The 27,192-nt window shown below is 40.8% G+C and overlaps 1 protein-coding gene across 1 annotated transcript; it reads left to right on the top strand.

The window, feature by feature from the left end:
• The first annotated feature begins 4,507 nt into the window (after positions 1–4,507).
• On the top strand, positions 4,508–25,489 carry CSNK1D (casein kinase 1 delta). The gene is made up of 10 exons (XM_083874858.1): positions 4,508–4,825; positions 8,979–9,089; positions 10,716–10,864; positions 11,342–11,570; positions 11,928–12,098; positions 13,585–13,733; positions 14,314–14,485; positions 14,793–14,932; positions 21,440–21,506; positions 23,319–25,489. The coding sequence occupies exons 1-9, from the start codon at positions 4,750–4,752 to the stop codon at positions 21,470–21,472; spliced, it is 1,230 nt and encodes a 409-aa protein (XP_083730984.1). The 5' UTR covers positions 4,508–4,749; the 3' UTR covers positions 21,473–21,506; positions 23,319–25,489.
• Positions 25,490–27,192: the final 1,703 nt, after the last annotated feature.

Here is a 27,192-nt window from a genome sequence, read left to right as displayed (position 1 = left end):
CCCTCTGGTGTGCTAGAACAAGCCTTGCTGGAATTTATCGTACCAACAGTCCCTTCTTGCCTCTCTTTGCTGAGCCTAGCCACGGCATGTGTGATGTGAGTCTGACTGCTTAGACCCAATCCTCCGCGAGTGGCTCTTCCACAGGAGATGTTTATGGGGCTCTAGGTAGCAGCTCCACCACGTAAAAAGCACACTGCTAGAGATCTTTGTCTTGACTCCAGCTCTGCAACAATTCAGCTGATTTGAATATCATCACTGAGTCCACTCCAGAGTCAATATCCCAGCCACACAGTCCTTTTCAGCTGCAGCCCTAGAGTCCCCATCCCTGCCCCACAGTCACTATGCCAGCCCTTCCATCATTTCAACACGCATCTCTCAGTTCCTTTCTCAGCTCTGAAGTTTCTTTCCATTTTCATTCACAATCCCAGCCCTACAGTGATTTCAGCAGCAGCCTTACAGTGGCTATCACAGGCCCAGACAATATCTGTGCAAGCCTGGGATTTCTGGTGCAATCTTCCATTCCCCTTTTCAGCTCGAGTGATCCTGTTCCATTTTCAGTCATAATAGGCAGTGCAAACATCAATATAACAGGCCTACAGCGATTTCAGCACACAAATCCTACAGTCTCTACACCCGTCCTGCAGTTCCTATGCCACTAACAATCTCTATCCCACCCCTCTGGGGATTTCAGGTGGAGTTCTAGAAAGCCCTTCCCAGCGCCAGTGTTTTTAGCTCTTGACCCACAAGCTTTATTTCACAGCCAGCTGGGGGTTCTTCCAGCCCCACGTGCGTGTTTCTCCACCTCTGCAGCCTGAATCTTGTCCTGTTTCAAAGGGGGAGGATCTTCATCTTGGTCCCCGCTCGGCAACAATTCAGCTCTGACCCTACAGTCTCTATGTCCACCCCGCAGGGAATATCCCAGCCCCACAGTGATTTCAACCCCAGCCCTTCAGTGCCTCCCCCAGACCCAGGCAATATCCCAGCAATACTGGCATTTCAGGAGCTACCTTACACCAATCCCTTTTCAGCTGTACACTCCCCCTCCCATTTTCAGCCTCAAGACCCAGCCCCAACACCAATATCACAGGCCTACAATGATTTCAGCACACCAATCCTACAGGCTCTATGTCAGCCCTAGAGTTTCCATGCCCTTGGCAGTCTCTATGCCACCGCTGCAGGGCTTTCAGCTGCAGCCCTGGAGAGTCCCCTTGCCCAGCCCCAGTGATTTCAGCTCTTGACCCACAAGCTTTATTTCACGGCCAGCTGGGCTCTTCCACCTCCACATTCATTTTTCTGCCTGTCTCCGCCAGGTGTAGCTGCTCCAGGTTGAGACAACAGGGTCCTCTTTTTGTCTCTGGTTGTGCGGTTTCAGCTTCAGCTCTGGAAATGCTATTCCACCTCCATCCCATTAATCTTTATTCCATTACCAACCCCTGGGCACGTGTCCCATTTCACAGTCACTTCCCAGGTCTACACTCATTATCCCCTTTGAACTGTGATTGCAATTGTAGCACTGCAGTCCCCAGTGATTTCAGCTTCAGTCCCACAAGCTTTATTTCACTGCCAGCTCTTCTGTTTCACTTCTGTCTCCACATCTTCCCAGCAGTGGCACAAAATGCTGCTTCTGGTTCTCAGAGTACGATTTTTGCTTTTGCTCTAGCTTTGTGTTGTTTCAGCTCAGCTCCTGTTCCCATAGTCCAGCCTCAACCTGCCAATCCTTACTGCAGCAACAGCTCTCCAGTCCCTACCCCAGCCTTTACAGCGATTTCAGCTCCAGCCCGCAGTTCCCGTCCCGGCTCCATATTCCCTAGACCAGCCCCACAGGGGTTTTACCCCAAAGCCTACCATCTTTGTGTCTCCTCCAGCTCTGCTGTCTCAGCTCCAGCTCCTCAGCTTCCCACCGCCTGCAGCTAAAACTGCTACTGCTTCTCACTGCGGCCCGGGGCTGTTGATAAGGCCACAAGTCAGTCATTATCATCACTTCAATGTCTTTAGGAGTTGTATCACCCACCCTCCTGGGTTCCCAACCTTGGGGACACTTGAAGCCCGAAGGCCAACATGTATCTCCTCCCTTCCCCTGGGTCTCAGCCCAGCACTTGTCCGAAGGCCCCCTCAGCTCCCCGAGGCAGCACCAGGGGCTGGGAAGAGCCACTGGGCCCCTGCTCCCCCATCCCAAAAGGTGTCCACGGGTTGGTTCTCGGGCCCCACACCCTCAGCCTCTGCTGGGTACCACGGGGCAAGGGCTGGTAACCCCCCAGGCATCTCCTGCAGGCCCTGAGCTGCAGCTCCATCCCCTTCTCCCGTGGGGAGAACCCTCCAGCCCCAGCATTTCCATTGTTCCACACTGTTTTGGGCGTGCCTCTAGTGCCAAGGGCTTTATTCCACATCCTGGGGCTTTCTGTCTCTACTGGGCTCACAACTGCTGTTTCAGCCCTAGCCCTACAACCTTTACTGAATTAACATCAGATATCTAGTAAAGGAAAACAAAACCAAAATAATGTAATAAAACGAGCAAAATAATGAAGTGGTGCAATAAAGAGGAAAATCATAGTTATTTCTAATAAGGGCAAAATAAAATATTAAAACTGCAAAAAACGCAGCTTTATTCCTGATATTTTAAATGGTACTTTAAAACCAGGAGCCATGGAAGCGCTTCTCCCCTGCCCCTGGTAGCAGCAGCCGGTCCCCCTGCGCCGCACCAGGCCCCGCACCAGCCTCCGGCCGCCCTGGGTACGGCTGGTACCACTGCCCCACGACACCACTGACCCTCAGACACTGTCGCAGGAGACGCGGGAGTCGCATCCGTGCTCACCCTCGCTCCCCGGACCGGCAGCTGTGGACATCCCGTCCCGGCGCAGGGTCTCTCCTCCCGACCGCGCAGCTCCAAGCGCCGCTCCCTGTCCCGTCGCCGGACTGACACCGCCGCCCCTCTCAGGGCGCAATTCATGCCCCAGGGCCGGCCAGCTCAGCCAATCACAAGCGGAGGCAGCGCCGGCCCCGCCAATCCCAGCCCGCCCGTTCCCGCCGCCCTCGGCTCCGCGAGCCCCCGCCGTCCTCTCACGCTCCCGCCATTCCGCCCGCTCCCGCCCTCTTCCCGTTTCCCTCAGAGAACTCCCGGCCGGGACCTCAACGGGGAGCTCCCGCCGCCCTTCCCGGGTCCCAAAAGCACCTGCCGAGGCTGAGGCAGCGGGGGCACAGCTCCGCCGGTTCCCAAAGGGGCGGCGCGGGAGCGACGTCTCAGGCGAACAGGGCAGCGGGGCCGGGCTGAGGGGCATCAGACAGTGGAGCCTCTCAGTGGCGTCCCAAAGGCCCAGCAGTGCCCGGCATCTCTGACCGGAATTTGAGGGGTCCCAGCACAGCCCCTCTGCAGTGTTCCTCCTCTGGAGCTGACACTTCCCAGCGTCCGGGACCAGGATTTGGGGGGTCCCAGCACAGGGCCCCCGGCACATCCCCCTGCTTCTTCAAGTCCCATTTAACCAGAATGATTTTTTGGGGGTAGTAGCCCTCAAAGCCAGCAGAACTGACCTTAACCACTTTTTGGGGGGATCTCTCTTTTCTTCCTCACCAAATTCCTACTGTCAAAACCCAGCCTGAGTCTCAGCTCCCCATCCCCTCAGTCTCTCCAAGGACCTGGGCTTGGATTTCCCAATTCAACAAGGCAGAAACTGAAACAAAAAAAGTCTTTATTTTAGGCTATATTTCAATGGGGTTTTTTTATGTTAATAGTATTTATATTTATAATTATCAATTACCTTGTATATTCATATCTATGTCTATTATATAAAATATAATATCCATATCATGTAATAATATATATTGTATTTATTTATATTATTTACTTTTCCCATATTTTATATTTCTCATTTTGTTGCTTACATTTTTCTGCTTGTATTTATTTAAATCGTGTTTGTTTATATTTCAAATGATATTTTAAACTACATTAATTCATTAACCTAACACATCAGAACCACAATTAACTAGAATTAAATTAGCCTGGTTTTCTAAGGGGTAAATATTTTATTTTTTATTAAAATAATACTGACATCTTTTCTCTTTTTGTGTTTTCTGTGGATTGTTTGTTTGTTGCTTTGTTTTGGACTTCTTTTTTAATAAACAATGAGAGGCAGAGAAGATCCCAACACTCCTTCCCGGCAAGAATGACATGGTTTTCCCCCGAAATTTGCGGGATCACCTCTCAGACTTTGTCCCTGCCCCTTCACACCGCGGCCGCCCCCGCCCCGCCGGTCAAACGGGCACTCCTCGGAACGCAGCGCTGCCGGAGCTCATCTCCACTGCGGCGAACGACGACGCCACACGCACCCGGAAGACTGCGGGCCTCATTCGCCGCCTGGCAGGCGGCTGGGACGGCCCGATGCGATGGGGCAGGAACCGGCGCCCGATTCCGCCCGAGCCGAACACCGGGAGACCGACGGCGCGGAAGAGCGCGGACAACACCCGCCCCGGCCCCGCCCGCCCTGCGGCAGCGCGCCCCGCCCCCGTCGCTAGGGAAGTGAGGTCACGCAGTATGGCGGCTCGGGGCCGGAGGGGCTGAGGGGCCGGTCCTGTCGGTAATCCGTGTCCATCTTGCTCGGGAGCTGCGGCGACGGTCTTGCTTCTCTCGCTAGTATCGAGTGGCGAGATCAAAGCCGCGATGGCGTCCGAAACCACAGGACTGTGAGGCATCAGAACGAGAGCCAGCAGGCCGGGCAGGGCTACAGAACCGGGTCGCGGACGAGGCGAGCTACCGCCATGGAGCTGAGGGTTGGGAACCGGTACCGGCTGGGCCGGAAGATCGGGAGCGGCTCCTTCGGGGATATCTACCTGGGTAAGGAGGATGGCTCGCTAGAGATTTAGCTGGCCGCTTTGTGGCTGTGTGGAGAACATCGAGGCCCTAGCCGGGTCAGGCAAATACCTGGGCTAAGGGCACAGCAGCAGTAATTCAGTATTTCGTTGACATCATGTCCTGATTTGGACGGTGCGGAAATCGGGAATTCTGGTTTACTCGGCTGCCTCTTCTCATTGCTGTCTAGTGACCTTGGGCACCATTCTCGTCTGTAAAATAGGCGTAAGGGTGAAAATCTCCTCATTTGAAAACAAGGACGAAAAAGACTCGAAACCACATAAACCCTAAAATCCCCACAACCCACCACGTTCGGGAAAACGTTCTGGGAAAGAAACGCGTACCCTGGTTAAATATCCCTACAGTGGACTAGGAAAATTTGTCAGAAGGATGTTTCTTTCTCCTGTGAGGCCTAGAAAAACCTACACAACTACACGGATTAGGTTTCAGTAAAAAAACCTTTAAATCCTTCAAATAGTTCTCGTAGTTTGGCTAATCCTGTTGCTTGACTGTCGCTTAATCGTGATCGCTATGCAGTTGTAAAACGTACAGGATTGGAATTGTCTTTGCCAGTCCATTATTACAGCTCTCTAACATAATAGCCTACTGCTGTCGCTTACGACAAGCACAGGTATTGGGTACAAGAAGTTTTGAAAGCAAGTATGTTTAAAATGCTCTACATATTCGGCAAACTCTCAAGCCATGTGAAGTGGGTTAAATCCAAAGAAATGTGAGCGTTATGTCCCGTGCCGTAGACACGAGTACTCTGCTTTTGAAAATTGTGTTAACTTAGAAAAGCAAATCAAGAAAGAGGGGGAAGGGAGGAAGGTGGAACTTGCAGGGGCTAAGGTTCATTGACTGCATATTTGTGGAAGATAAAAATAATGTCACTTGCTAGCTGATGTGGTATGTTTGGCAGTGCATGCAGTATGAGAGGTGGAGGTTGTTTTTCTAGACAGCAGGACTTCATCTTGCAGTGCACAGCTGGCATTCCAAAATAATTCGTTGCCTAAAGCTGCTTGTCTACAGATAATGAAATACTGGTTATCCATAACACAGATCATATGCCTGATGAAAAATACACATTTTTAAGGGATGTGGTTGTCTAGAGACAGAGAACATGGTCGTTCCTCTCTGCAGTGCATGTATAGAAGATTGAAGACGTGACCGTAGAAGATCGTGGTAAAGCCTGTGCAAAAATTCTTGTTAGCTTCCATTGGGCTTTTGGGGGAAAATTAAGACAGCAGTTAAAATCTAAAAAGTCTTAGATGATTTGAAAAAAAATTAACTTTAAACTACTGCTCAGATAAATCAGATTGTATTACAGTATTAATTTTAAGTGCAAGTGAAATAAACGTTTATTGTCACTTTTATCTCTACGCATGCAGCTCACACCAGTGGAGTTGCACAGAAGGTAATAGTTCCCTGCATACTAGTGTATATATTAATGCCATGCTGAATTTTGCGCAATAAATCCTCTGGGTTTTACATTTTTTTTATTTCTAAATAATCGTCATGGATTTACTTTCAGGGCTTACCGCAGATGTCGTGCCTGAGCCAGTAACTAACATGGAAGTATGTGAATGGAAGATCCAGCTGGGTTTATTTTTCCAGGGGAAATAACTGTCTCTCAAGAACCAAAGCATTTTGTAGAGTCCCATTTGGTTTGCCTACCATTATCTGGTAGAACAGATGTATGAAAATGTATGTTTTTTTGTCATAATGAAATGTGGTCAGTTTCTAAAAAATTCCAGTTACCGCTTGGTTGTTCAGACTGTACATGTATGTAGACATAAATGTCTTAAAATAATTTTTAAAGTTATTTCAAAAGTCATTTTTTATTTTTAGGTACATGTGCCTTCTGATAGGCCTAAGTGAATTTGTAGATTACTTCAGTGTACATTCCAAGCTCAGTTTTATGCTTTGAAAAGAAAGATTTGACTATTTTTGCCTGTTTCCAGTCCCCAGGTTTTGTCTTAAATGCGGCTATGAGGGTTTTGAAGACATTCCAGAGTAGAGGGGAAGGACTTCCTCAGTTTTTCCCACCCTTTCCCTTTTTCCTTACTTTGGAATAAGAAGCCAACAACACTGTTAGGGGCATGGTTCTTCCACATTCTTTCCTTTTCTCCTTCGTACCTCAAAATTTGTCTTCTGGAATTTGGAATGGGCATCTGTGGGACAGGATTTTTAAAGTAAGGCACTACTGTAAACAAATGAGCACAGGCAACTTAAAGTAAAATTTAGGAGTTCACTTATGTTACCTTCTAGAGGACGATATGAAAGAAATTGATACGCAGATATTCTAAATATTATAAAAGGTGGACAGGAGTGAGTGGATTAGAGTAAACACTTGTTGTGTTGCCCAGACCATAAGGTCAAGTAGGAATGGGTCATGACAACAGAGTAGTCGCTGTGCTTTCATGGTTTCTTGTGTTATGTATGTATTTTCCTTAAGAATGACTTTTAGGTTGTAAACTAGTTAAAATTATTTCCAAGGCTCTCCTTAGGGAAGAGGCCTTCACAATTACAAGTAAATTAGAATTTTGCATGAGACAGATACATGTACAGCCTTATTTTTCTTTTAGGTATTTCATTTGATGGCCTTGAGTTGTGCTTATCGTATCTAGAGCGAGCTTCGTACGTTTAATTGGTTTTTAAGGTGCTTTGTGAAATGCCTAATAAATACCTGCTGGGGTGTCCACTCATAGAAACTCAGTGTTCCAGCAACATCACCTTGATACCTACATGTGCATGCAAATGGGAAGACATTTTATTAATGTAAAAAAAGATGTGTAGTCTTGTGTGAGCTCAGATGATTCCATGCAGTATCAGTTCCTGCCAAAGTGAACGGTCATGTCCATTTTGAGGTGTGGGATGTTAGCATGTCTTTGTAGCTTTAGTTTTCCTGACTTTACAGGATAAAAGCCTATAAATCACTGAAGTAGCTCTTTAATCACAGGAACAGGATTTTGCAACTGTAAGGTTAGGTCAGTATACTGTAAAAAAAAACCATAAAGGGAAAAATTGGCAGAAAAATACGTAATTATGTAGATGTGCCCTAACTGCTTTGTGTGACTCCCAAAAAGGGCACTATAGAAGTACAGATAAGAAAAGGGAAATAATATGAGAAAAGGGAAATAATATGCAGTAATGAAAACTTACTTATACAGGGAATGATGAGTGTGCACTCTGAAAAGAGTAAAGTGAAATGAGGTAGTATAAAAGTGTATGCAATCCTGATTGTTGAAAAAGTGAGTGCAAAAAGATAATTTGCTGTTTCTCAACAAAACAAAACAACCGGTGAATCTCAGGTTAGGCTTTTGAAAGTGGGGATCAAATCGAACAGTAGGTGATGTGCTTCACATGATCCTGAACCATGAGGTAAAGTGGAAAAGGGCCAGATTCCAGAAGTAGAAAGACTTGGCAATATGTCTATGAAGTGTCACACATTTCCTTTTGCTGTTTCCTCTTTTCCTGTAGTTTGTAAGTTGCTTGGCTTTGAGAATGGTATTTTCTTAAGAATGTCAGCTTCTCCCTACATACTTTGAAAGTGAACAGGTAAGCCATTTTTGGATTCCTGAAACAAGAATTTCATGAGATTTAAAGAAAGCTTTTACAAACTGCAGGTTCTTCAATCTAGATAATCTTTCTTCCAGCCAAGTTGAATGAGGTGTCAGGGTACAGCCAGTGTATGTTGAGATCCAGGGAAATTGCAGTCTCTATTTCTAAGACATAAGAAGAGGTGATTTGAATTCCTAGCATTTCTTTCATTGGCAAAGCTGTGTGCCACATTTGTAAATATTAATTCTGAGACTTTTTACCACAAACTGGAAGTGGAAAGACATCCCTGAGAAGATGCACTTGCTTTATTTCTGTTGTTTGTTTTGTTTTGTTTTTAATGGGGTAGCAATTTGGCTTCTTGTGCTAGTGTCTAATAGTTGTCTTTTGTAATCCTAGTCTGTTGCCATGTATCTGTAACGTTTCAGAAGGATTTTTAGATAATCATGGCTGAAAGTACTTAATCTCTGGATGTTTGCCATTGAGAAATAGTTTGTTGATGTTCATTTTGTTTTGGTCTTGGCAAAGGTAATGCATCTTAAAAATATTTTGACCAATGTTTAAATTCTTCTGGTTTTAGGAACTGATATTGCTGCCGGAGAGGAGGTTGCAATAAAGTTGGAATGTGTGAAAACCAAACATCCTCAGCTCCACATCGAGAGTAAAATCTACAAAATGATGCAGGGTGGAGGCAAGCAAACTTATTTTCCTTCTTCAAAGATTTTACTGTTTTTACACCTTTGATGTATCTGCCACCTGGCAGTTAATGTTTGGGATCTCTTTTGACAGATAAGGAGAAGGTGGGAAAGGTAGCAGGGTAGATGGAGGACAGCATTTCAGTTCTGCAAGGGTTGTAGAGGAGCAGTTCCAAATCCATGGCTGCCATGCTTCATGATAACTAGTAAGATCCTCCAGAGTTTCTCATGGCTCCCAAAATATTAAAATGGGAAGACCCAGTGCAATGTGAAACAAAGTTTGGTCCCAAAATAGTGATTGTCATGGATCACTTAAAGATGGTAACCACTGCTTTGGACCATTTCATGAGACTTGCTTATCATGGTAGCACAATTCTAAACTTCTAAAATTCAGTTCAATTTTTGTTGTACATGTTAGTATTTTTTCTTCTGAGTTAAAAATATTTCCTTGCTGGAGAGTTGAAAGACAGAATGGCTTTAGTAGTGGAGAGTAGGAGAGGAGCAACTTCGTAGCTAGTGCATGTTGCTCTGCTACAGTAACTTATTCATATATTTTGGAATTCCGGAAATGTAAGATTCCTGTACAGTTCTGGGACATAAACCCGGTGTAGTTAAGTTTTGCCTTTGTTTCATAGTCCCTTGAATTCTTCTAAATGAGGATATGTTTTGCATAAAGACTACATTCCATGGTGTATCTCAAATGCCAAGTGTGGTAATAAGACCTCTAGACATGGATAATAATGTGCATTTGCATTTAGTTATTTTTCAGTTCCTGCCTGATTCAGTTGCCATTTGCATGTAACTAGAATAGCCTTCATAAAGTAATATGCTTCCTTTAAATTTGGTGAATTACAGCATTTCACGCCAAAATGCGTAGAATTAACTGAGTAAGGCACTTGAAAATCTGAAGAAGGCTACCTACATACAGGTTTTTTCAAAATGTTTGACCATTTCTGCATTTTTATATGAAATAAGATGCCTGACTTCCTACATAAATTTGGTCTTATTTTCATACTGTAAAACTGAATGAATAATGCATCTCATAAACAATGCTACTTTGGTAGAGATTCACCAAACAGCAGATACCATGGAACTGAAGGAAAAAACAAGAATATGAAGGAAGGGTGGAAATTCATTGCAAATTTTGAGGAAAGAGACAAGTATTTCATGATGACTTTGTCAGCTTTGAAACTAAGTTAAGGCCTTCTTAAGTAATAGTATCTAGTGATCTAGTGGTTTGTCAGGGTCTTTCTTTTCAAACTTCTGATTTGTGACTTATTGCATCTTAGAGACTATGTGAGTATTAATATCGGTTCAAATCCAACAAAGATACTCAATACTTTAAAGTTACAAGGTAAGTACAAAGACTGGAAGGTTCCTGGGAAAGAGAAAAAAGGCTATTTTTAGACCTCTGTTGCTATAATTTTGTATTGATACTGTTGAAGTTATTAAACATTTAATTTTGGAATGTCTGAAGGTAGCATAAAATAGTAAGCTTCACTGTAAATGGAAACATTGATGGTAATGACCCTCAGAATTCATCTTAAGAGCCTTGAAGATTTGTGTGTATAAATTATATAAATCGAATTGTTATACTGAATAAATGGTTTATTTTTTCCTAGTGGGTATTCCCACAATTAAGTGGTGTGGAGCTGAAGGGGACTACAACGTTATGGTGATGGAGTTGTTGGGACCAAGTCTTGAAGATCTCTTCAATTTTTGTTCAAGGAAATTTAGTCTCAAGACAGTCCTATTACTTGCTGACCAAATGGTAGGAAATGGCTTTGTTTTCTTGATAGTGCAATATGTTGGGATATTGGAAATTTTTTGGTAGATCGTATACATTTTGTTTCTAAAATTTAGAGCTGAATAAGTTGTATTAATAGAGAAAAGATTCAAAATTAGTTTGGTTTCTGTCAACCCAAACTATCCCGTCAAAAGTGATTACCAATTCTTCTTTAAAAACTGGACAAACACTGTTTGCAAACCAGGTGTTGCACTGCTCAAAGACTAAGAAATTTCCCCAAGAAAGTTTTTGGAAACAAATGTAAAATAGACACAGGCAAAGAGCTGGAAAGAAGGTTTGTCTGTTGTGTTCTAAGTTATGTTCTCTTTACTGCCCTTATATTTTACAGTAAAAAGGAGCGTTGCCTCTTTCATTATTAAGACAGAATTGCTGGTGTTTTTCTCAGAAAAAGATGTGTGCTTAGTCTCTTGACAATGATTTCTTTTGTGGTTCTATATTTAGATTAGTCGAATTGAATATATTCACTCTAAGAACTTCATCCACCGAGATGTGAAGCCAGATAACTTCCTAATGGGCCTGGGGAAGAAAGGCAATCTTGTCTACATTATAGACTTTGGACTAGCAAAGAAGTATCGAGATGCTCGAACTCACCAACATATTCCATATCGTGAAAATAAAAATTTAACGGGAACTGCCCGTTACGCATCCATCAACACTCATCTTGGAATTGGTGAGCTGGGGGAAGCAATAAATAGAAACTTCAAAAGTGTCGGTGCTTGTAATTTTAGTGCAAATGGATGTTGCTTTATGGAGGCATAGGAAACAGTTCCTATTTTTGACACTAAGAGTGCACCATGCATGGCCTTGCTTATCTTGATTAGGTGGGATTCAGTCACTTTGTAATGCTCAGGAATTAATAACTGCAAGAATAACAGGTTTTTCTTGTACTGAATGAGTTAATTGTGGGCATAGTAACTATCAGATGTCTCTTGTTTTTTAAGGATCTTTATAACAGTCATGTTGCACAGACTTTTGTTTTCCAGTAGAAAATGAAACCTAATGAGTTCACTTTTTTATGCTGTTGTAGAGCAATCTCGCAGAGATGACTTGGAGTCCTTGGGCTATGTACTGATGTATTTTAACCTGGGCTCCCTCCCCTGGCAGGGACTGAAAGCAGCAACAAAGAGGCAGAAATATGAACGTATCAGTGAAAAGAAAATGTCTACACCCATTGAGGTTTTGTGTAAAGGATATCCTTGTAAGTTACTCTTCTGTGACGCTAGACCTACATGTTCATGTTTTAGTGATACTTTAGCAGTTAAATGCTACTACTCTTTTTCACCTTCTCTCTCCCTCCCTATCCTCTTCCTGTCTCTCCCATGATTTTACCCCCCATGATTTTACCACATGCGTGGTAACAATACTGCGCCAAAGACTGAGATCTTTTGTGTTCATAGAGCGTTTCTAGCAACCCCTTGTGTAAACTGTTGAGGTGCCCTTGAGAGGAAGGATAGCATGGTACATCTGATTTGTGCTGCATTTTTTGTGCACCTGTTGGTTGTCTAATTTGTAACAGCATTTTAGCAAACTGGCTCTTTCTCTATCTGTATGGATACTGTTTCTTGCATGAATTGGACTGTATAGTCAGATGCACCTCTTAGCTATCGCAGTTTTCACTTGGGAATTATTATCCCAGGTTCATCTGGTTTGGCCTGCTGATGGATTAGAATTTCTGAGAGGCATAAGAAACCCTGCCGTATCCTAGCATCATGCCTCAAAGCGATTCTGTTTCTCAGTTTGTTATTTACACCAAAATAATAATAAGCCATATTTGAGTATTGTAAAATGATGCTTAAATTTGTTTTAAAACCTAGTAGCACTGGCTATCATTGGAGAATATTTTCATTTCACGAAGAGTTCTGTCTCTTCTTTCCACTCTCTTGGCTTCGGCAACTAGTTTACAATGACACGAACTATAGTTTTTGGTTGGGTTGGATGAAAATCCATCATCTTTGATGTGTTTGAAATGTTGCTTCATGCTTGTTCATTTACCTGCATGAACTACATGTTTTCTCTGGGGTTCACAAGGAGGGAAGACTAATCAGCTTCACTCATACCATTTGTTAGGATTTCTTTCTTAATATAAATTTAATATCTTATTTCATTTTGGAAGACCTAAAGTCAAAAGCTAATATTTTGATATGGCTATTTTCTCTGGTGCAATGAATTCACTACAGTGTTCATTTTTTTGCTTTTAACTAGTATTTTGCTTGCCATTTAAAAGCAAGTGTTCAGACTAATGTAAATTAAAAATGTGGCATGACTTATCTGGGAGGTTGAGTTTTTGTGTGCTTTGTGATGTAGCAGACATGAATCTCCATATGGCATAACAAAGAAATGCTGTTCCATGTTTCACAATAAATTGTGTTCAGTATATGCCAAGCAAAGTTTTAAACCTTTTCTCCCTCACCAACTGTTGGTTAAAGGACTATACTGTTAGGTTCTCTCTGCTGTTGACTAATGAGATCTTTGCCTGCTCTGTGATAGAAAAATAATTTATTTTTCAGGGTTGACATCATAGTGGTCCCTTTGGCGGATTTCTAGTATTAGATCATTATTCTTTTTCTTACGTTAAGAAGATTCACTGCTTTTCAGGTTTGGGGTGGTTTGGGAGTGTTTTGACTCAGAATTACTAAAAGGCAATGTGAAGCTGAAGATAAATAACAGACTTTCTTTAATTACAGCTGAATTTGCCACATACTTGAATTTCTGTCGTTCTTTGCGTTTTGATGACAAGCCGGACTATTCCTACCTAAGGCAATTATTCAGAAACCTCTTTCATCGGCAAGGATTCTCCTATGACTATGTATTTGACTGGAACATGCTTAAATTTGTAAGTAGCTCACATAGTTTTCTAAAAGTTTGAGTTTTTAAAGGTTTTGGTTGAGTTAACGAAACTACATTGTCAGTTTTGGGTATCTTAACTGATACTGTATGGTTATCTTCAGTTTTCCTCCTGGCAACTCTACAGTATAGACAAAAAGATCAGGAAATGAGGAAAGGCAGGAGATACAGGACCCATGCTGTAAGGCTTGGATGACAACTAAGTTACAGTTAGAAGGCTTTTAATGTGGAAGGCTTCATTCATAGATCCTTTAGAGCAGTCACCAGGATAGGTTGTGGAACCATTACTTTTTCTTACCTTGATCTTCAACGTGGGTTATTTGCAACATTTGCGGAGGTGTCCAGCTGCCGTAACAGTATCTGTGTACGTTAGCATTTTGAAGACTATCTGAGCAGCTGTATGAACTAAAACCTATGGCAGTTGTCAAGAAATTTCACCAAAGCAGTTGGTGCCCTGTCAAACTTCAGTTTCATACATTGTCCAGTTTTTCCTTTTCAGAATTTTTTATCAAAACATACAGTTGTAAGCTCAATAATCCCCCAAGTTGTTCACTAGTCTTGACCCCTAGGGTGCAAGCAGAGCAGCTGAAGATGCTGAACGTGAAAGGCGAGAACGAGAGGAAAGATTAAGACATACACGAAATCCAGCTGTACGTGGATTACCCTCCACTGCTTCTGGCCGGCTAAGAGGAACGCAAGATGTTACTCCTCCTGCTCCCCTTACCCCAACTTCACATGCTGGTAAGTAAGCAAGTACCTGGGTAAGTGCATTTTGTAGACTACTCTAACTGGCCATTTGTCTCTGGGCAGAGTTTGGCCTTTTGGTTTGGTTTTTTCTCCCTTGCTTTTTAGTAGATTGAAGGTGATTGCATATGCTTATTGCCTGGCAATTGATATTTGTATTTCTATGAAATGTCGAGCAACAGCCTTGACTCCTCGTTTGGTTATTTGGTATTTTTATGTGCCAACAACAAGAGTGTAATTTTTCCAGTGACCGTGCTAAAATGGCATTTCTCATTATGAGGGTCTGATGCAATTTTTCTCACAGCCAACACCTCTCCTCGTCCAGTATGCGGTATGGAACGAGAAAGGAAAGTGAGTATGAGATTGCATCGTGGTGCCCCAGTCAATATCTCCTCGTCTGATTTAACAGGCCGACAAGATACCTCTCGCATGTCAACTTCGCAGGTAAAAAAAAAATAAATCTCTGTATTGAAAAAAATGAGGGCAGTTTGATAAAGTTAATTTGCCAAAAGAACTTACCAGGTAATTGATGTGATTTCATACTGTTTTTGCAGATGATGTTCATTCTTGTAAATGCTTGATATTTAGCCTGAATGATGTGTGTGTAAAGAAATGTTTATTTTTACCTTAATAGCAATGAGAGGATGCAAAATTCTCAAGATGCAGCATTTTACCTACTATTATGGGATTTAGCTCCTTGGTTCATTGATTTTTTTTATATCTGTTACCAGTGAAGAAGCAGAGTAAGAGACAGTAGTGAATCGTGTTTCCAAATCAACAGAGCAGAGAATATTGGTGCAGAAAAGGCAAGAAGCATTTGGTGAAAAATGTAAGGTGCAGTAGTGAAGAAATATTGTAGTGCAGCATTGCCTCTTATCAGCTCTTAATTCAGAGCTAATAAGAGGCCACATACACTGATGATGGCTATGTTGCAGGAGGCTCATTTGAAGAGAATGGCAGGAGGATAAATGATAATGATTAATAGTCAGCACTGAAATCATCCTTACTGTTCACAGTGACTTAGCAAAGAAATTTTAGGAATCTTTCTTTTTAGAGCTGACAGTGTTTAATGTGTTTCTGACTCTATGCTATAGCTGAAACATTCCTTCTGCAGCATATTGACAGTCTTGTCCCAAACAGCATGTGGCTTGGCTTTGTACAATTTACTTTCAGTCTTATGTACAAAATGGAAATCAGCCGATCTGTAGACATTCTGCAACATTTCTGGGAAAGCAGTATGTTAGGGGGGCTGTTGCAATGACCTAGGGGGTTTTCCATCGTGCCTCACTACTGTGCAGGAGCTCTAACTGCGTAATTTTTGCCAGGGACTCGTTCCTCATTGACAGAGCACATTGATAAAAATGAACTTGGTTCCTTTGGGCTTCATCATTTAATTGGCAGAGTTAATTACTTTTGGATAGTACGTATTCTCACGTGTGAAATCTTACTGCTAGAAAGAACAGTTTTTCAGATGGGAGCCAGGTGGATATTGCTAAGGAAGACAGAGAGTGAACTGAGTTTGAGAAAAAATTCCATTGTGATAAAAGCAAAGTAGGATTTGGCCAGGGCTTAAGCTGAATGAGATATTTCACTATGTAGCTGCACAGATAATTGTGCTTGCACAGGGGATGAATGAACACAGTTCAGGAGCAGAAATGACTGGGCAAGAGTAGGGGATAGCTGAGGTTTTCTGTATTGGCTTTGGGTACAAGTTTCACCATCTTAAATTGTTCACCGAACTATTCTTGCCACCAGAAATTCTCAGATTGAAGTATTTTTAAATAGTATGAAAACAAAGGGGGTAGAATTTTGCATAGTTATGGATCTTGTAAGTTTGCATAAATACCTGTTAGAAGAAGGTAAAGAAGGTGTAGACTGTTCGCAACAATATCCAGCGAATGGACAATGGAGAGTGGGCACAAATTGAAATACAGGAAATTCCATTTAGACATACACAAAAACTTTTTTTACTATGATGGTGGGCAAGGACTGTAACAGATTGCCCAAAGAGGTTGTAGAATCTCCGTTTTCCAAAATACTTAGAGCCCAATTGGACATTGTCCTGAGTGGCCTGCTCTTGTTGACTGTGCTTTGGGCAGTGGGATTGGGCTACATGATTTCCAGGGTTCTTTTTTGACCTTGGGTATTCTGTGAGGTTGTGATGCAGACTTCTCCCTCAACATTTACTTTAATGTAAAGATGGTTTCTTGGAAAAGTGTGTATGCTAGGTCTTTGGCATTCTGAGCAAATCTCAGATTCTTTGTTTCTCTTAACAATCAGATAAATAAGTAATAGCTGTAACAGATGGAAATGCAGTGATACCAGTTGATTGTTTTACATGAAAGTACATCTTTAAATTTTTTGCTATGTTCATGGCATATCACTCAGTGTGCAGGTGACACTATTGTAAACATTTCAACGTTGGCCTTGTAGATACATTTTGGTTCTGCCTAGGTTGTAAAATGTGAATACTGTGAGGACAGTGGGCGGTTTTCTGAGTGCTCTTTAAATATCCAGTTGTATAATTTGTGATATGGGCCAATGGTACGGTCTGGCTTAATGGCACATTCCACACCTGCTTCCACACTCTTTTCAACACTCTGCTCCAAGTATAGGATTGCTTGGTTACTTCTTTACAGTATCAACAGCGGTCTAGTCAGGATCTTCTCTGGAGTTTGTTAGGACTAATAATTCATTGACTGCTGTATTCACTTAGTTCTTAAGACAGTGAACCAGTGCTGTTATCTACTCATGCTGACTGAATAGCAGTGTGTGACTGTAGTATAATTTAAACAGATTCCCGTGGGCCTGTTGCAATTGGAAGGCAAGAGAGATTTGCAGGGGGAATGCATTGGATTGGATGGGCCCTTAAAATCACCTCATTGCAACCCCCCCTTCCATGGGCAGAGAACCTTCCAGTAGGCCACGTTACTCAGAACCCCATTCAGCCTGGCCTTGATCATCGCCAGAGATAGGGAGTCCATGACCTCTCTGGGCAACCTGTTCTAATCCCTCGCTGCCCTTATAGTGAAGAATTTCTTCCTAATAAATCTACCCTACCTCAGGTTAAGGCCATTAACCCTTCTGTCACTACATGCACTTTTTACCTGCCATGTGAACAGCCACTCTTCAGCTTTCTTGTAAGCTCCCTTTAGGAGCTTTAGATACTGCAAGGCTACTCTCAGTTCTCCCCAAAGTCTTTTCTCCTACAGGCTGAACAGCCCCAATTCTCTCAGCCTGTTTTCATAGGAGAGGTGCTCCAGCCCTGTCTTCAACTTAGTGGCTCTCCTCTGGACTCATTCTAGCATTGTCAACGTTGTTCTTGAGTTGAGGGCCCCAGACCTGGACACAGTACTCCAGGTGGGGTGTCACAAGAGCAGAATAGAGAGTGAGAATCCCCTCTCTCGAGTTGCTGGTCACTTTTCTTTTGATGCAGCCCAGGACACAGCTGGTTTTCTTGGCCACAGGTGCTGAGTCGTATTGAGCCTTCAATCTGTGAACGTCCCCAAGTCTTTCTCCCCAGAGCTAATTTTGACCCATTCTCCACCTGGCCTCTACTTCTGCTTGAGGTTGACCTGACCCACATGCTTGACGTTGCACTTGATCTTCTTGTACTGCAAGAGGCTCCCAGAGACCCACTTCTCAAGCCTGTTAATGTCTCTCTGGATGACATCCCTTTCCCTCCAGCATGTTGACTGCATCACACAGTGTGTTGTTGTCAGCAGATTTGCTGAGGAGACACTTGTTTCCACTGTCCGTGTTGCTGACAAAGATGTTGAACAGCGCTGGTCCCCATACTGAGGAACACCACTCATCACTGCTTTTCACTTGGACATCGACTCACTGACCACAATTCTTTGACTGCAACCATCCAGCCTATTCTTTATCCACCAAGTGGTCCACGTGTCAAATCCAGTTTAGAGACAAGGATATCATGTGAAATAGTGTCCAGTGCTTTGCACAAGTCCAGGTGCCTGACATCTGGCTCTTCCCTCATCCACCACTGCTTAGCCCCACTGTAGAAGGTCACCAAATTTGTCAGGCACAATTTACTTTTAGTGAAGCTATGTTGTCTGACACCAATCACCTCCTTATTCTCCCTGTGCCTTAACATAGTTTCCAAGAGGATCTGTTACGTGATTTTGCCAGGCACTGAGATGAGGCCAGCCTGTATTTCCCTTTGTAAAACATTTATTTTCCCTTTATAAAACTGGGGGTTATGGTTTCCCCTTTGCCAGTCAGAGGGAACTACACTGGACTGCCGTGACATTTCAAATACGATGGTTAGTGGTGTAGCCATTTACTCAGCCCATTCCCTCGGTGCCCATGGATGTATATCATCTGGATTCGTGCACTTTCAGGTTCCTTAAATAGTCCCAAACCTGATCGTCTTCCACAGTGGATGGTTCTTCGTTTTCCCAATCCCTGCCTTCACCTTCTGCAACTTGAGTGGTATGGCTGAAACACTTTACTCAGACTTCAGTTTACAACATTTCCACTTGAGCTTGTTAGAGAAAATTCGTTTTTCATTTTCCCAGTTCTCACTCTCTAGTAGGCAAGATGATGAAAGTTGCAGGTGTAGATAGCTTATGCTCTTTACAGTCTTCATAATACTAATGTAGCTCTTCTGTAATCAAAATTTATCCTTAGATGTTAGCCAGGTTAACAGTTACAGCCATGAGTTCCCGATTGTCTTTATACCTTATTCTTAGGAAAACATGAAGTATTCGAGTTATGTGGCAAAGTCATTAAAGAGAATTTTGAGTGGAGAGATGTAAGAATATAGAGAGTCATCTGTATCACTTCTTATCAAGAGAACCATAACAAATAGCAATTGTTTGTCCATTCCAAGTGTGCTAGTTTCCTTAGTAAGACTTAAGTTAAAACTACCACAAGTCCTTTTTCAGGAAGTGCTTAAGCTATACTCCTGGTAGAAGGCAACTTTTAGCATTTGCCATGCACATCTACAGATGTTTTCTGTTAAGAACTACATTTGTTAGAATTTTTATTTATAATTTGATAAGTTAGTTTTGTTATTTCATTTACTTTATGCTTTGGTTTGGTAAGGCAGTGGTGCATCCGTAATCTCCACCTCTATTCATCTAGAGGAGAGGCTGCTGCTTGCTAAATTCTGGACAGTGAAATGCACAGATGTTACTCAAACAAGGAAAGCTACTTGCCTCTAAGTAGAGTTCTTACAGATGACTACTCCACGTGTTTATCTTTCTTTTTGCCAAACTGAATTCTGATCAGGTCAGACTGAAACTGAAAAATTAAGGCTGTGAATGCAAATAATAGAAACCAAAGTTCTCTTGTGAAAACTAGGCATTCTCAGAGAAATTTAATGCTCGTGGAAAAATGGTAATTGGGAAGCATAGCAAAATAGGTGTCATTTATTCCCTACCATGTCTATGAAATGGTTCGTGAAACTTAAGTGTTTCTAATGAAATTATGTAAATTCCATGGCACTAGTTATTCAGTACTTTTTTGGACTATGTGAAGTGAGTACAACAGCAAAAAAACTGTAATCTTTGAGTTCACATCAGCGATAAACATCTGTGGGAGCTGAATAGTCGAGCGCAGTCTGTTTAAATGTATATTCCTGCAGTACTCCAAATTCTGCTTAGGATGAAGGAGTGAAGGCCATTTTCCTGTATGGGGGAACTGTATCTGTGGTAAGTAATGACTGAGGAAGCAGGTGTAATGTTGGACAGGTTAGTGTGGTTTTGTTATGAAAGGGCACAATTTCCTCCTTGAATCTATATGTGATACAGTAACGAACAGAACTGGAAATGTTATTTTGTGTCTTTAGTGAGATGGATTGGGAGAACAGATTGTGCACTGTAAGAGTTTTGAATCTACTTTCAGTTTGAAAGCTAAGAAAATGTCTTGAGTGAGTTGGTGTAATGTTTGAGACACAATGATGTTAAGAGGAATTAATGATAATGGAGAAAACATGAAGAACCCATTGCTTCGAATTAAAACCACTCACAAGTAAAGAAAGGCAAAATAGAGGTCAAAGTGAAAGTAGTTACCTACTGAAACAACTTCTAAAATAATTAGATCATCTCTTTGCCTTTGCATCGATATTGAATTAATTTCTAAGTGGTGTGTTCAAGTCTAAAGCAAGCCTAAATTACAGGTCTGGACAGAAAATCATACCAGCTGTAAAAGATCCTTCTGCTCTTAAACTCTCTAAGCAAGTTGTTCCCTAAGTCGCCTTTACACATAGTTTTTAAACATTTTGAGGCGTAGTAAAGGAGATAGTAAATGAGATAATGAGTATTCCAGTAAAAACTACTTTGAATCAGTTCTGTTGGTCCACATGCACAGACTGCATCCTGAAACCAGTGATCATCTCAAGAGTCTAGTTATGGGTGAGTAGTCTTCATTTCCTTCAATGAAAGGTTCGTCTGACTGCTCATGGTTACACAGTAAGTTATTTAGTATTTTTTTCTTGAATGTAGCACATTCAGCACTCAACAGTCAAAGCTGTGGCAAATTCCTGTTGGCAATAGAGGCATTCTCTCTAGTTGGAAGGAAAGATTGAAATGCTGCACAAAGAAATATTTGATTAAGTCTCTTTCACAGAAGTTTTTAGAAGACTATAGCCAACACTGGCATTGAATAACTTAAGTGTTGTGCCATACTTCCAGTGCTTCTGCATTTTCCATTTTTGCATCTGCAAATCTTTCTCTACATATCCATCTTAATAGGCATCATACAACATCTGCGTTGCTCTTCTGACCCTGTCAGCTTCCTTTGAGGATTAATGATTTGTTTCTTTTACATGTCTCTTAATATGATGGAAATGCCTTACAGAAATCTGAAATCAGAGCTTCTCAAAAGATAGAGTTGCTACTGCAAATTCAGGTTGGATTTTTGTTAAGACATCTTTATATATGGGGGCAGTGAAACTGTTACAAATTGCTGTCTTTTCCCCTACCTCAGAATAGCATTCCTTTCGAACACCATGGCAAGTAGCTGCTCGTCTCCTTTCGTTGGAAGGCAGCACTGGGTGAGTGCTTCTCATTAGACACCAAAACTTTGTATGGGGTGGGGAAAAAACTCTTTGGAAACGTCCGACTTCACTCCTTCTACTCATGTGATCTCATAGTTGTATCTGTGCCTTCTGGTCAGATGCTTGATGAAGCATTGATTTTTTTCTAACTTAAAAGTTAATGTCTTTCCAAAAGCTCAGTTATTGCTGCTGTTCCACTTGGGCTCTCAAATGGAATTGACAATAATAGTGACTTAAAAGATCCCTAAAATTGCTCAAATATCAACAATAAAAACACCAAGTCTAAATTTTAGCTGTATGAGAATTACATGTCTTTCCAAGGACGTTGATGCAGCAGTATGTCATCCATTAAAAACCAGATCTGCTTCAGAATCATAAAAGCAAAATACCTGTATGAAGACTCAATTGACAGCATTGCTCAAATGAGGCTCTGTCTTGTCTTGTCGTGAATGGAATGTTCTACTACAGCCGTGTCCATTTTTCACTGTTTTAGATTCTTCTCCATGCCTTATGAGCTCTCCTTTTAAAAATACTCAGATCTGTTCAGATCTGTATTTTAAAAAACGTTCACATACTAACAAGAATAGTTGATCATTAGCATCTCAGAGGTAGACAGACTTGAATTTGGGTATTCCAAAGTCCTTTCCACTGTTTAGTGCAGTAGAAGTTTCTGCCTTTCTGTGTGCAGCTTTTGGCTTTTTAGTCTGTTCTGCTTTCAGCAATAACACGTTTCATATGAGAAAAAACAGCTTTCCGTTGGAATCTGAACCTTAATGGCTGAGGGATGCATTTCTTAAGTATTTCAAGAGCTTCTTTGATTTGCTACTTATTAATAAAAAAGCTGTGAGATTTTTCTGTTCCTTAATTAATTCTGTTGTATAATTCTTGTCTGCTGTCTCACTTTCTCTATAAAGCCTAAGCTTGCATTAATCCTGTATCTCTAGTTGGTGAAGAATCCTGCTGTTTCTCTTCTGTTTTCTCCTTCTGCTTTGTGTGCTTGGCTGACTCTGCACAAGCTGCTTTGTAAACAGTTCATAACATTAAAAAGATCCAACTGAAAATGGGAGCTTAACACTTTAAAGACTGGTTATCAGATCTTAGTAAAAAAATAGATATAAAAAATACGCAAAAGAAGCTTTGCATTGAAAAGCCTGTGTGCAGGAGACATGCAGATTCTGGGTCGTGTCTGCGTTGGTTGCCCTGTACTGTATGCTTTAGTATTTGTAGCTGTTCACAACTGAAACAAATACTGAATACTGATCCAGCTGCTTAGGCGTTTATTGCTTCTTAAATTGCAGAGATGTACGGTTGTTTTTCACTTTCGTGGTGAAAGTGGTACTGAAATAATGCTACACTCTTACTTCAGTAGGTCAAGCTATGCAAATACAAGAAGTATCTTTTAACACAATGTCCCATGGAAAGTGAAAAGCTATTGAAAACAATGAATTTCTTTTTTACCTTCTTAATTTTTTTAAAATTAATTATCCATTGAGTCTATTACTGTGCATTCATAGTGTGTTCATCTGATTGGTTCTTTCTTTTGCAAATGCTTATGCTCTGTCTAATTTTCTTCAAAACATCCCCTCTGGCTGGAAAGGTGAATTTTCCATGTTAATTTGTAATAAAAGCAGAAAATAATAGGGAAGTTTGTGTAGCTACAGGTAGGCGTGAAACACTGTATTAGTCATTGTATTTTAAATTCACACACTTAAATTTTGGCAGTTAATCGTTTAAAAGTACGTTGCGAGACAATTGTATGTTAACTGGAAGGATATGTGCTGATGTTGTCTTGTTTTTTGGCTTTGGTAGATTCCTGCTCGGGTTACTACCAGTGTTCTCCAGTCTGCTGTGCACCGATGAAAATTATTTTGCCATGGAGGGCAGATAATGCATGGCTGATCTCCCATGTTACCAATGGCTTTACTAGCAAATATACCCTAAACTAGAGTGGAAATTGGAGTTCTCCAGGTGACCTAAAAGGCGCTCGGAGCAACATGCAGAGACTCCAGCAGCTGCCATTACAGGATGCTTTTGCCAGAAACCCAGTGACCTTAAGAGAACCCTGTGGTAACAGGGCTGGAAAAGAAAGATGGTTTACAGAGTTCACCGCCTGTTACTGGACGGCCATTTCAGTTTTCCCTCCACAGGCGGCAGACTTTACTCCCTTTTTATTATTCTACTGTAACTATAAATCTTTTACTTGGTTTAAGAAAATTTTTTGTATCATTTTGCTAAAATTATTGGCTTACTTCTCTGTAAAGAACTCTTGCTTTTGTCTGATTTAAAAATGTAGAATATAAACAAACCTGAACTAAAGCAATGACTTGAAATTTCTTGTTTAAAAGATTAATCTGCCAGGGAACATGTAAATGAATCAAAACCATCTGATGTTATTTAAATGGTTCACTTTCAATAACATTACATTGTTCACAATGTATTGTCCCATTCTGAGTCGGCTTTCTCATGAAAGTTTTTAAACTGTTAGAAGTTTATTTTACTGTTTGCTGTCTTCATTCACACTGGACATTTAACTTTCTGTGTAGCACAAAGGAATTTTTAATACTCAGTGTGTTTCATAGAAGAGGAGAACTAAATACCACCCTGCAGGAGAGTCTTAAGTATAGTAGAGATTGTAATGATGAAATTTTTTTTTTGGTAAAGAACATGAAGGACACAGTGAAAGACTGGCATTTGAGGGATTTAGATAGAATTAGAAAACTTATTCTGTCTCTGCTTAGTTTGGGTGAATGGATACTTTCAAACGTTGTTTTTACTGGGAAAATTTTGTTTCCTCTTCTCTGAGGCTGTTTAGATTGGAGGCTATTACAAGTGCAAAATAGATGTTTCTGCTGAGTCTACAGTGAATTTGCATGTTTCTTTCAGTATCCACGTTTATAAATAAATAAATAAATACATTGGCTTAGGCCTTCTGTTACGTGCCAAGACTCAAAAATGGAATTCTTAAACAAGAAAGAAAAAATCCACCTCCCAAACTTAATAACCTATTCTTGTTGTAAAATCCTGAGAATTTTTACAATTAAGATGCATATCATATTTAATTCTTAAGTAAATTCAACCTGAGTATGCCCAGAGTCATTATCTAGGCATGAATGACAACATGCACGGGTTGTTGGCTCCTGTTGGTAATGGAATCTGGGAAATTCTTCATATTGTCTGTTACTGTAAATGGCTTCATAAAAGTACATGTTCTGTCCTTACAGTACTTGGAACAGTACCAGAACTATTGTGACTGAAATTATGGGAAGTTCTGTGCTGGAAATGAAAGTATGTACCGAGATTTTGTTTGAACAGTTAGGTATTTTGAGAAATTCTTCCCTACCTGGAGACAGTTTTTAAAGGTGTATTGGTCTTAAGGTTTTTATGGAGCGTAGTTTTTATTTTTTGGGTGTTTACAAATTCTTTTTTGCCGCTCTCAAAAGTCCACGTACTAAGTAGTATCATTCTTCTTCGGATGTTTTCATAACATTAGCTATTTGCTTGTGTGTACTCTGGGTCAGACTGGGGAAATGTGTGTTTGGGGAGAGTATAGTGGAAAAGCTTGAGAACTTGATGGATTGATAGTTTGAATAAGAGAATTATTTCCTCAGTTGTTATAAACTTTGGTATTTTAGGCATGTGCACTACCATTTGAGCAGTTTTACACTTCACTGTGCTTTCCTTGTAAATATCTGTGGTTAATAGTGTAATGTTTGAGGGACTTACAAAAACAGCCTTTTTATTTCCTATGTATTTGGACCATTAGATTGCTGTACTATACTTAAAAGTTGACTGCAGACTTCTGGCATTGTACTCACTTTTGGGCAATTTTTGTCCTCGTAATAATTAAATTCCATCATGCAGAAAATAGTTAGACTGTCTATATAAACTTGTGTATAAACCAGTATCTCGAAGCACTTCATTTGTATTACCACTGTATTTGTGTACTTTAGCAGTTGTGTAAATACATTCATAATAACTTCTGTTCTTCTTTGGTGTAACTTGCTGATTTGCAATGAATCCTTACCATTTACCCGATGCAACTTTTTTTCTATTTTTTTTTTTTTTTTTTTTCTTTTTTTTTTTTTTTTTTTTTTTTTCTTTTTTCAAGGGGTTTCTGTACCTACAAAGAATATTGTCAGTTGCAAACATTTGAAGATACTGTCTTGGTACCAAAACTTTCAGTGAAGGAGTTTTGTAGTTATGATCCTGGGGTATACAGGAAGAAAGAGAAGACATTAATTGCTTTGCTCACAGAAAGCATGTGTTTTTGTCAGCTTAAAGGTAAATGTTTTTGTTCAGATAGTTGTTGGTTTTTTTCTTATATAAGGAATTATAGTAAGGGAATTGAGATTGGATCAGTAATGGGAACTAGAATAAAAGCAAGAAAAATAGTGAGCTCTGATCACGGTGCCCTTTATAACAAAATTTGGCTTTTACTATGTGATTCTCAAAAGTCTATTATAATCTGAGAGTAGACACACCTTCAGGAACCCCCAGTGTTTTCTTATTAGCAGGTCTTTAAAAGTTGGAAGGCTATTTTAATTTCTTCCAATGGTTTTCATTTGGAACTCTGTATACGCTTTATATGGAAAATACCACCTTGTGCTGCTGTTTCACATAATCTTGAATGGTTACAGAGTCCTTGAGTTTTTTGTGGTACAAGTACTTAAAATAATAAATCCTCTGCTTTAAGAGAGATATTAAGAGAAAACATTTGAGTCCATATATTCCATGTTAACTTCACGAAAATATTCAAAATATTCCTTGGAAGAAGGCATGTTGATGAACTCATCATTTCCAGTGGGAAAAAATATCGTAAGTACAACCACTTGTCTTTGTTTCCTTTTGTCCCAGACTCTTGAGTATAGCATTGGCTAGAGCAGGCTACCTGCTGATTTCAAGAATATTTAGTTTCTTTTAAAAAATAATTAAATAAAAAAGTGTTTATTTTGTTCTTTAACTTTTGCTTTACAAAAGCGGCACTTCACGTGTACAAAATACCAAATAAAAACAGAGCTGCTGTTTTTTTAATAGTGCTGATCCATCTGGTCAGAAATCAAAGTTTAAGCTTTGAGATTGTGAGAAAGTATAATCCATCATGAACTTAATCTGACAGTAGCTTCTAAAATTCGCTGGATGAGGTAGGTTAATAATAAAAAGGTTTGACTGTGAAAGAATGCAGTACTTTGTTATTAAAAACAGTAAATTTCCCTCGGATTCATTCAAGTGACAATTACTGGTTTTACATGGGTATGTCTAGATTTGATTGTATGAACCTGAATTGTATAGACTATGTATAGATACTATGTTGTATCAATACTTTTGTAGGAGGAGAGTGCTCAGATGCCTGGTCCTCAGCAAGAATGTGTTTTACAGCAAAATTGTACTGACCTTTTCAGCAGATATTTGCATAGTACTAAATCTTTACAACTTCTGCTTAGACATTAGTGGGTTTTTTTCTTGCTTAATACTATTAAGACTAGTATGGTTTGGTTCTTCTGTCAAAACCATTGTGTGCTGCAGGCAGAGGGATAGTAGAAAATGAGAGGAAAATTGTATATACAGAACCTAAAAAATTTGCCTAAAAATGTTCTTTGTTAATCACATTTTGTGCAATTCTTGATTCAAAATGCTTCAGATCTAGGTCTGAGGTGTATATATATATATATATATATATATGCCT

This window comes from Zosterops lateralis (genome assembly GCF_965231275.1).
Source record: "Zosterops lateralis genome assembly, chromosome: 18".
In the NCBI taxonomy this organism is placed as follows: domain Eukaryota; kingdom Metazoa; phylum Chordata; class Aves; order Passeriformes; family Zosteropidae; genus Zosterops; species Zosterops lateralis.
This window is presented reverse-complemented; position numbering and strand designations above follow the sequence as displayed.

Coding starts and splice junctions, on each gene's coding strand:
- CSNK1D (XM_083874858.1), top strand. CDS start 4,750: ATGGAGCTGAGGGTTGGGAACCGGTACCGGCTGGGCCGGAAGATCGGG. Junction 4,826..8,978: donor CTTCGGGGATATCTACCTGG/GTAAGGAGGATG, acceptor TTCTGGTTTTAG/GAACTGATATTGCTGCCGGA. Junction 9,090..10,715: donor CAAAATGATGCAGGGTGGAG/GCAAGCAAACTT, acceptor ATTTTTTCCTAG/TGGGTATTCCCACAATTAAG.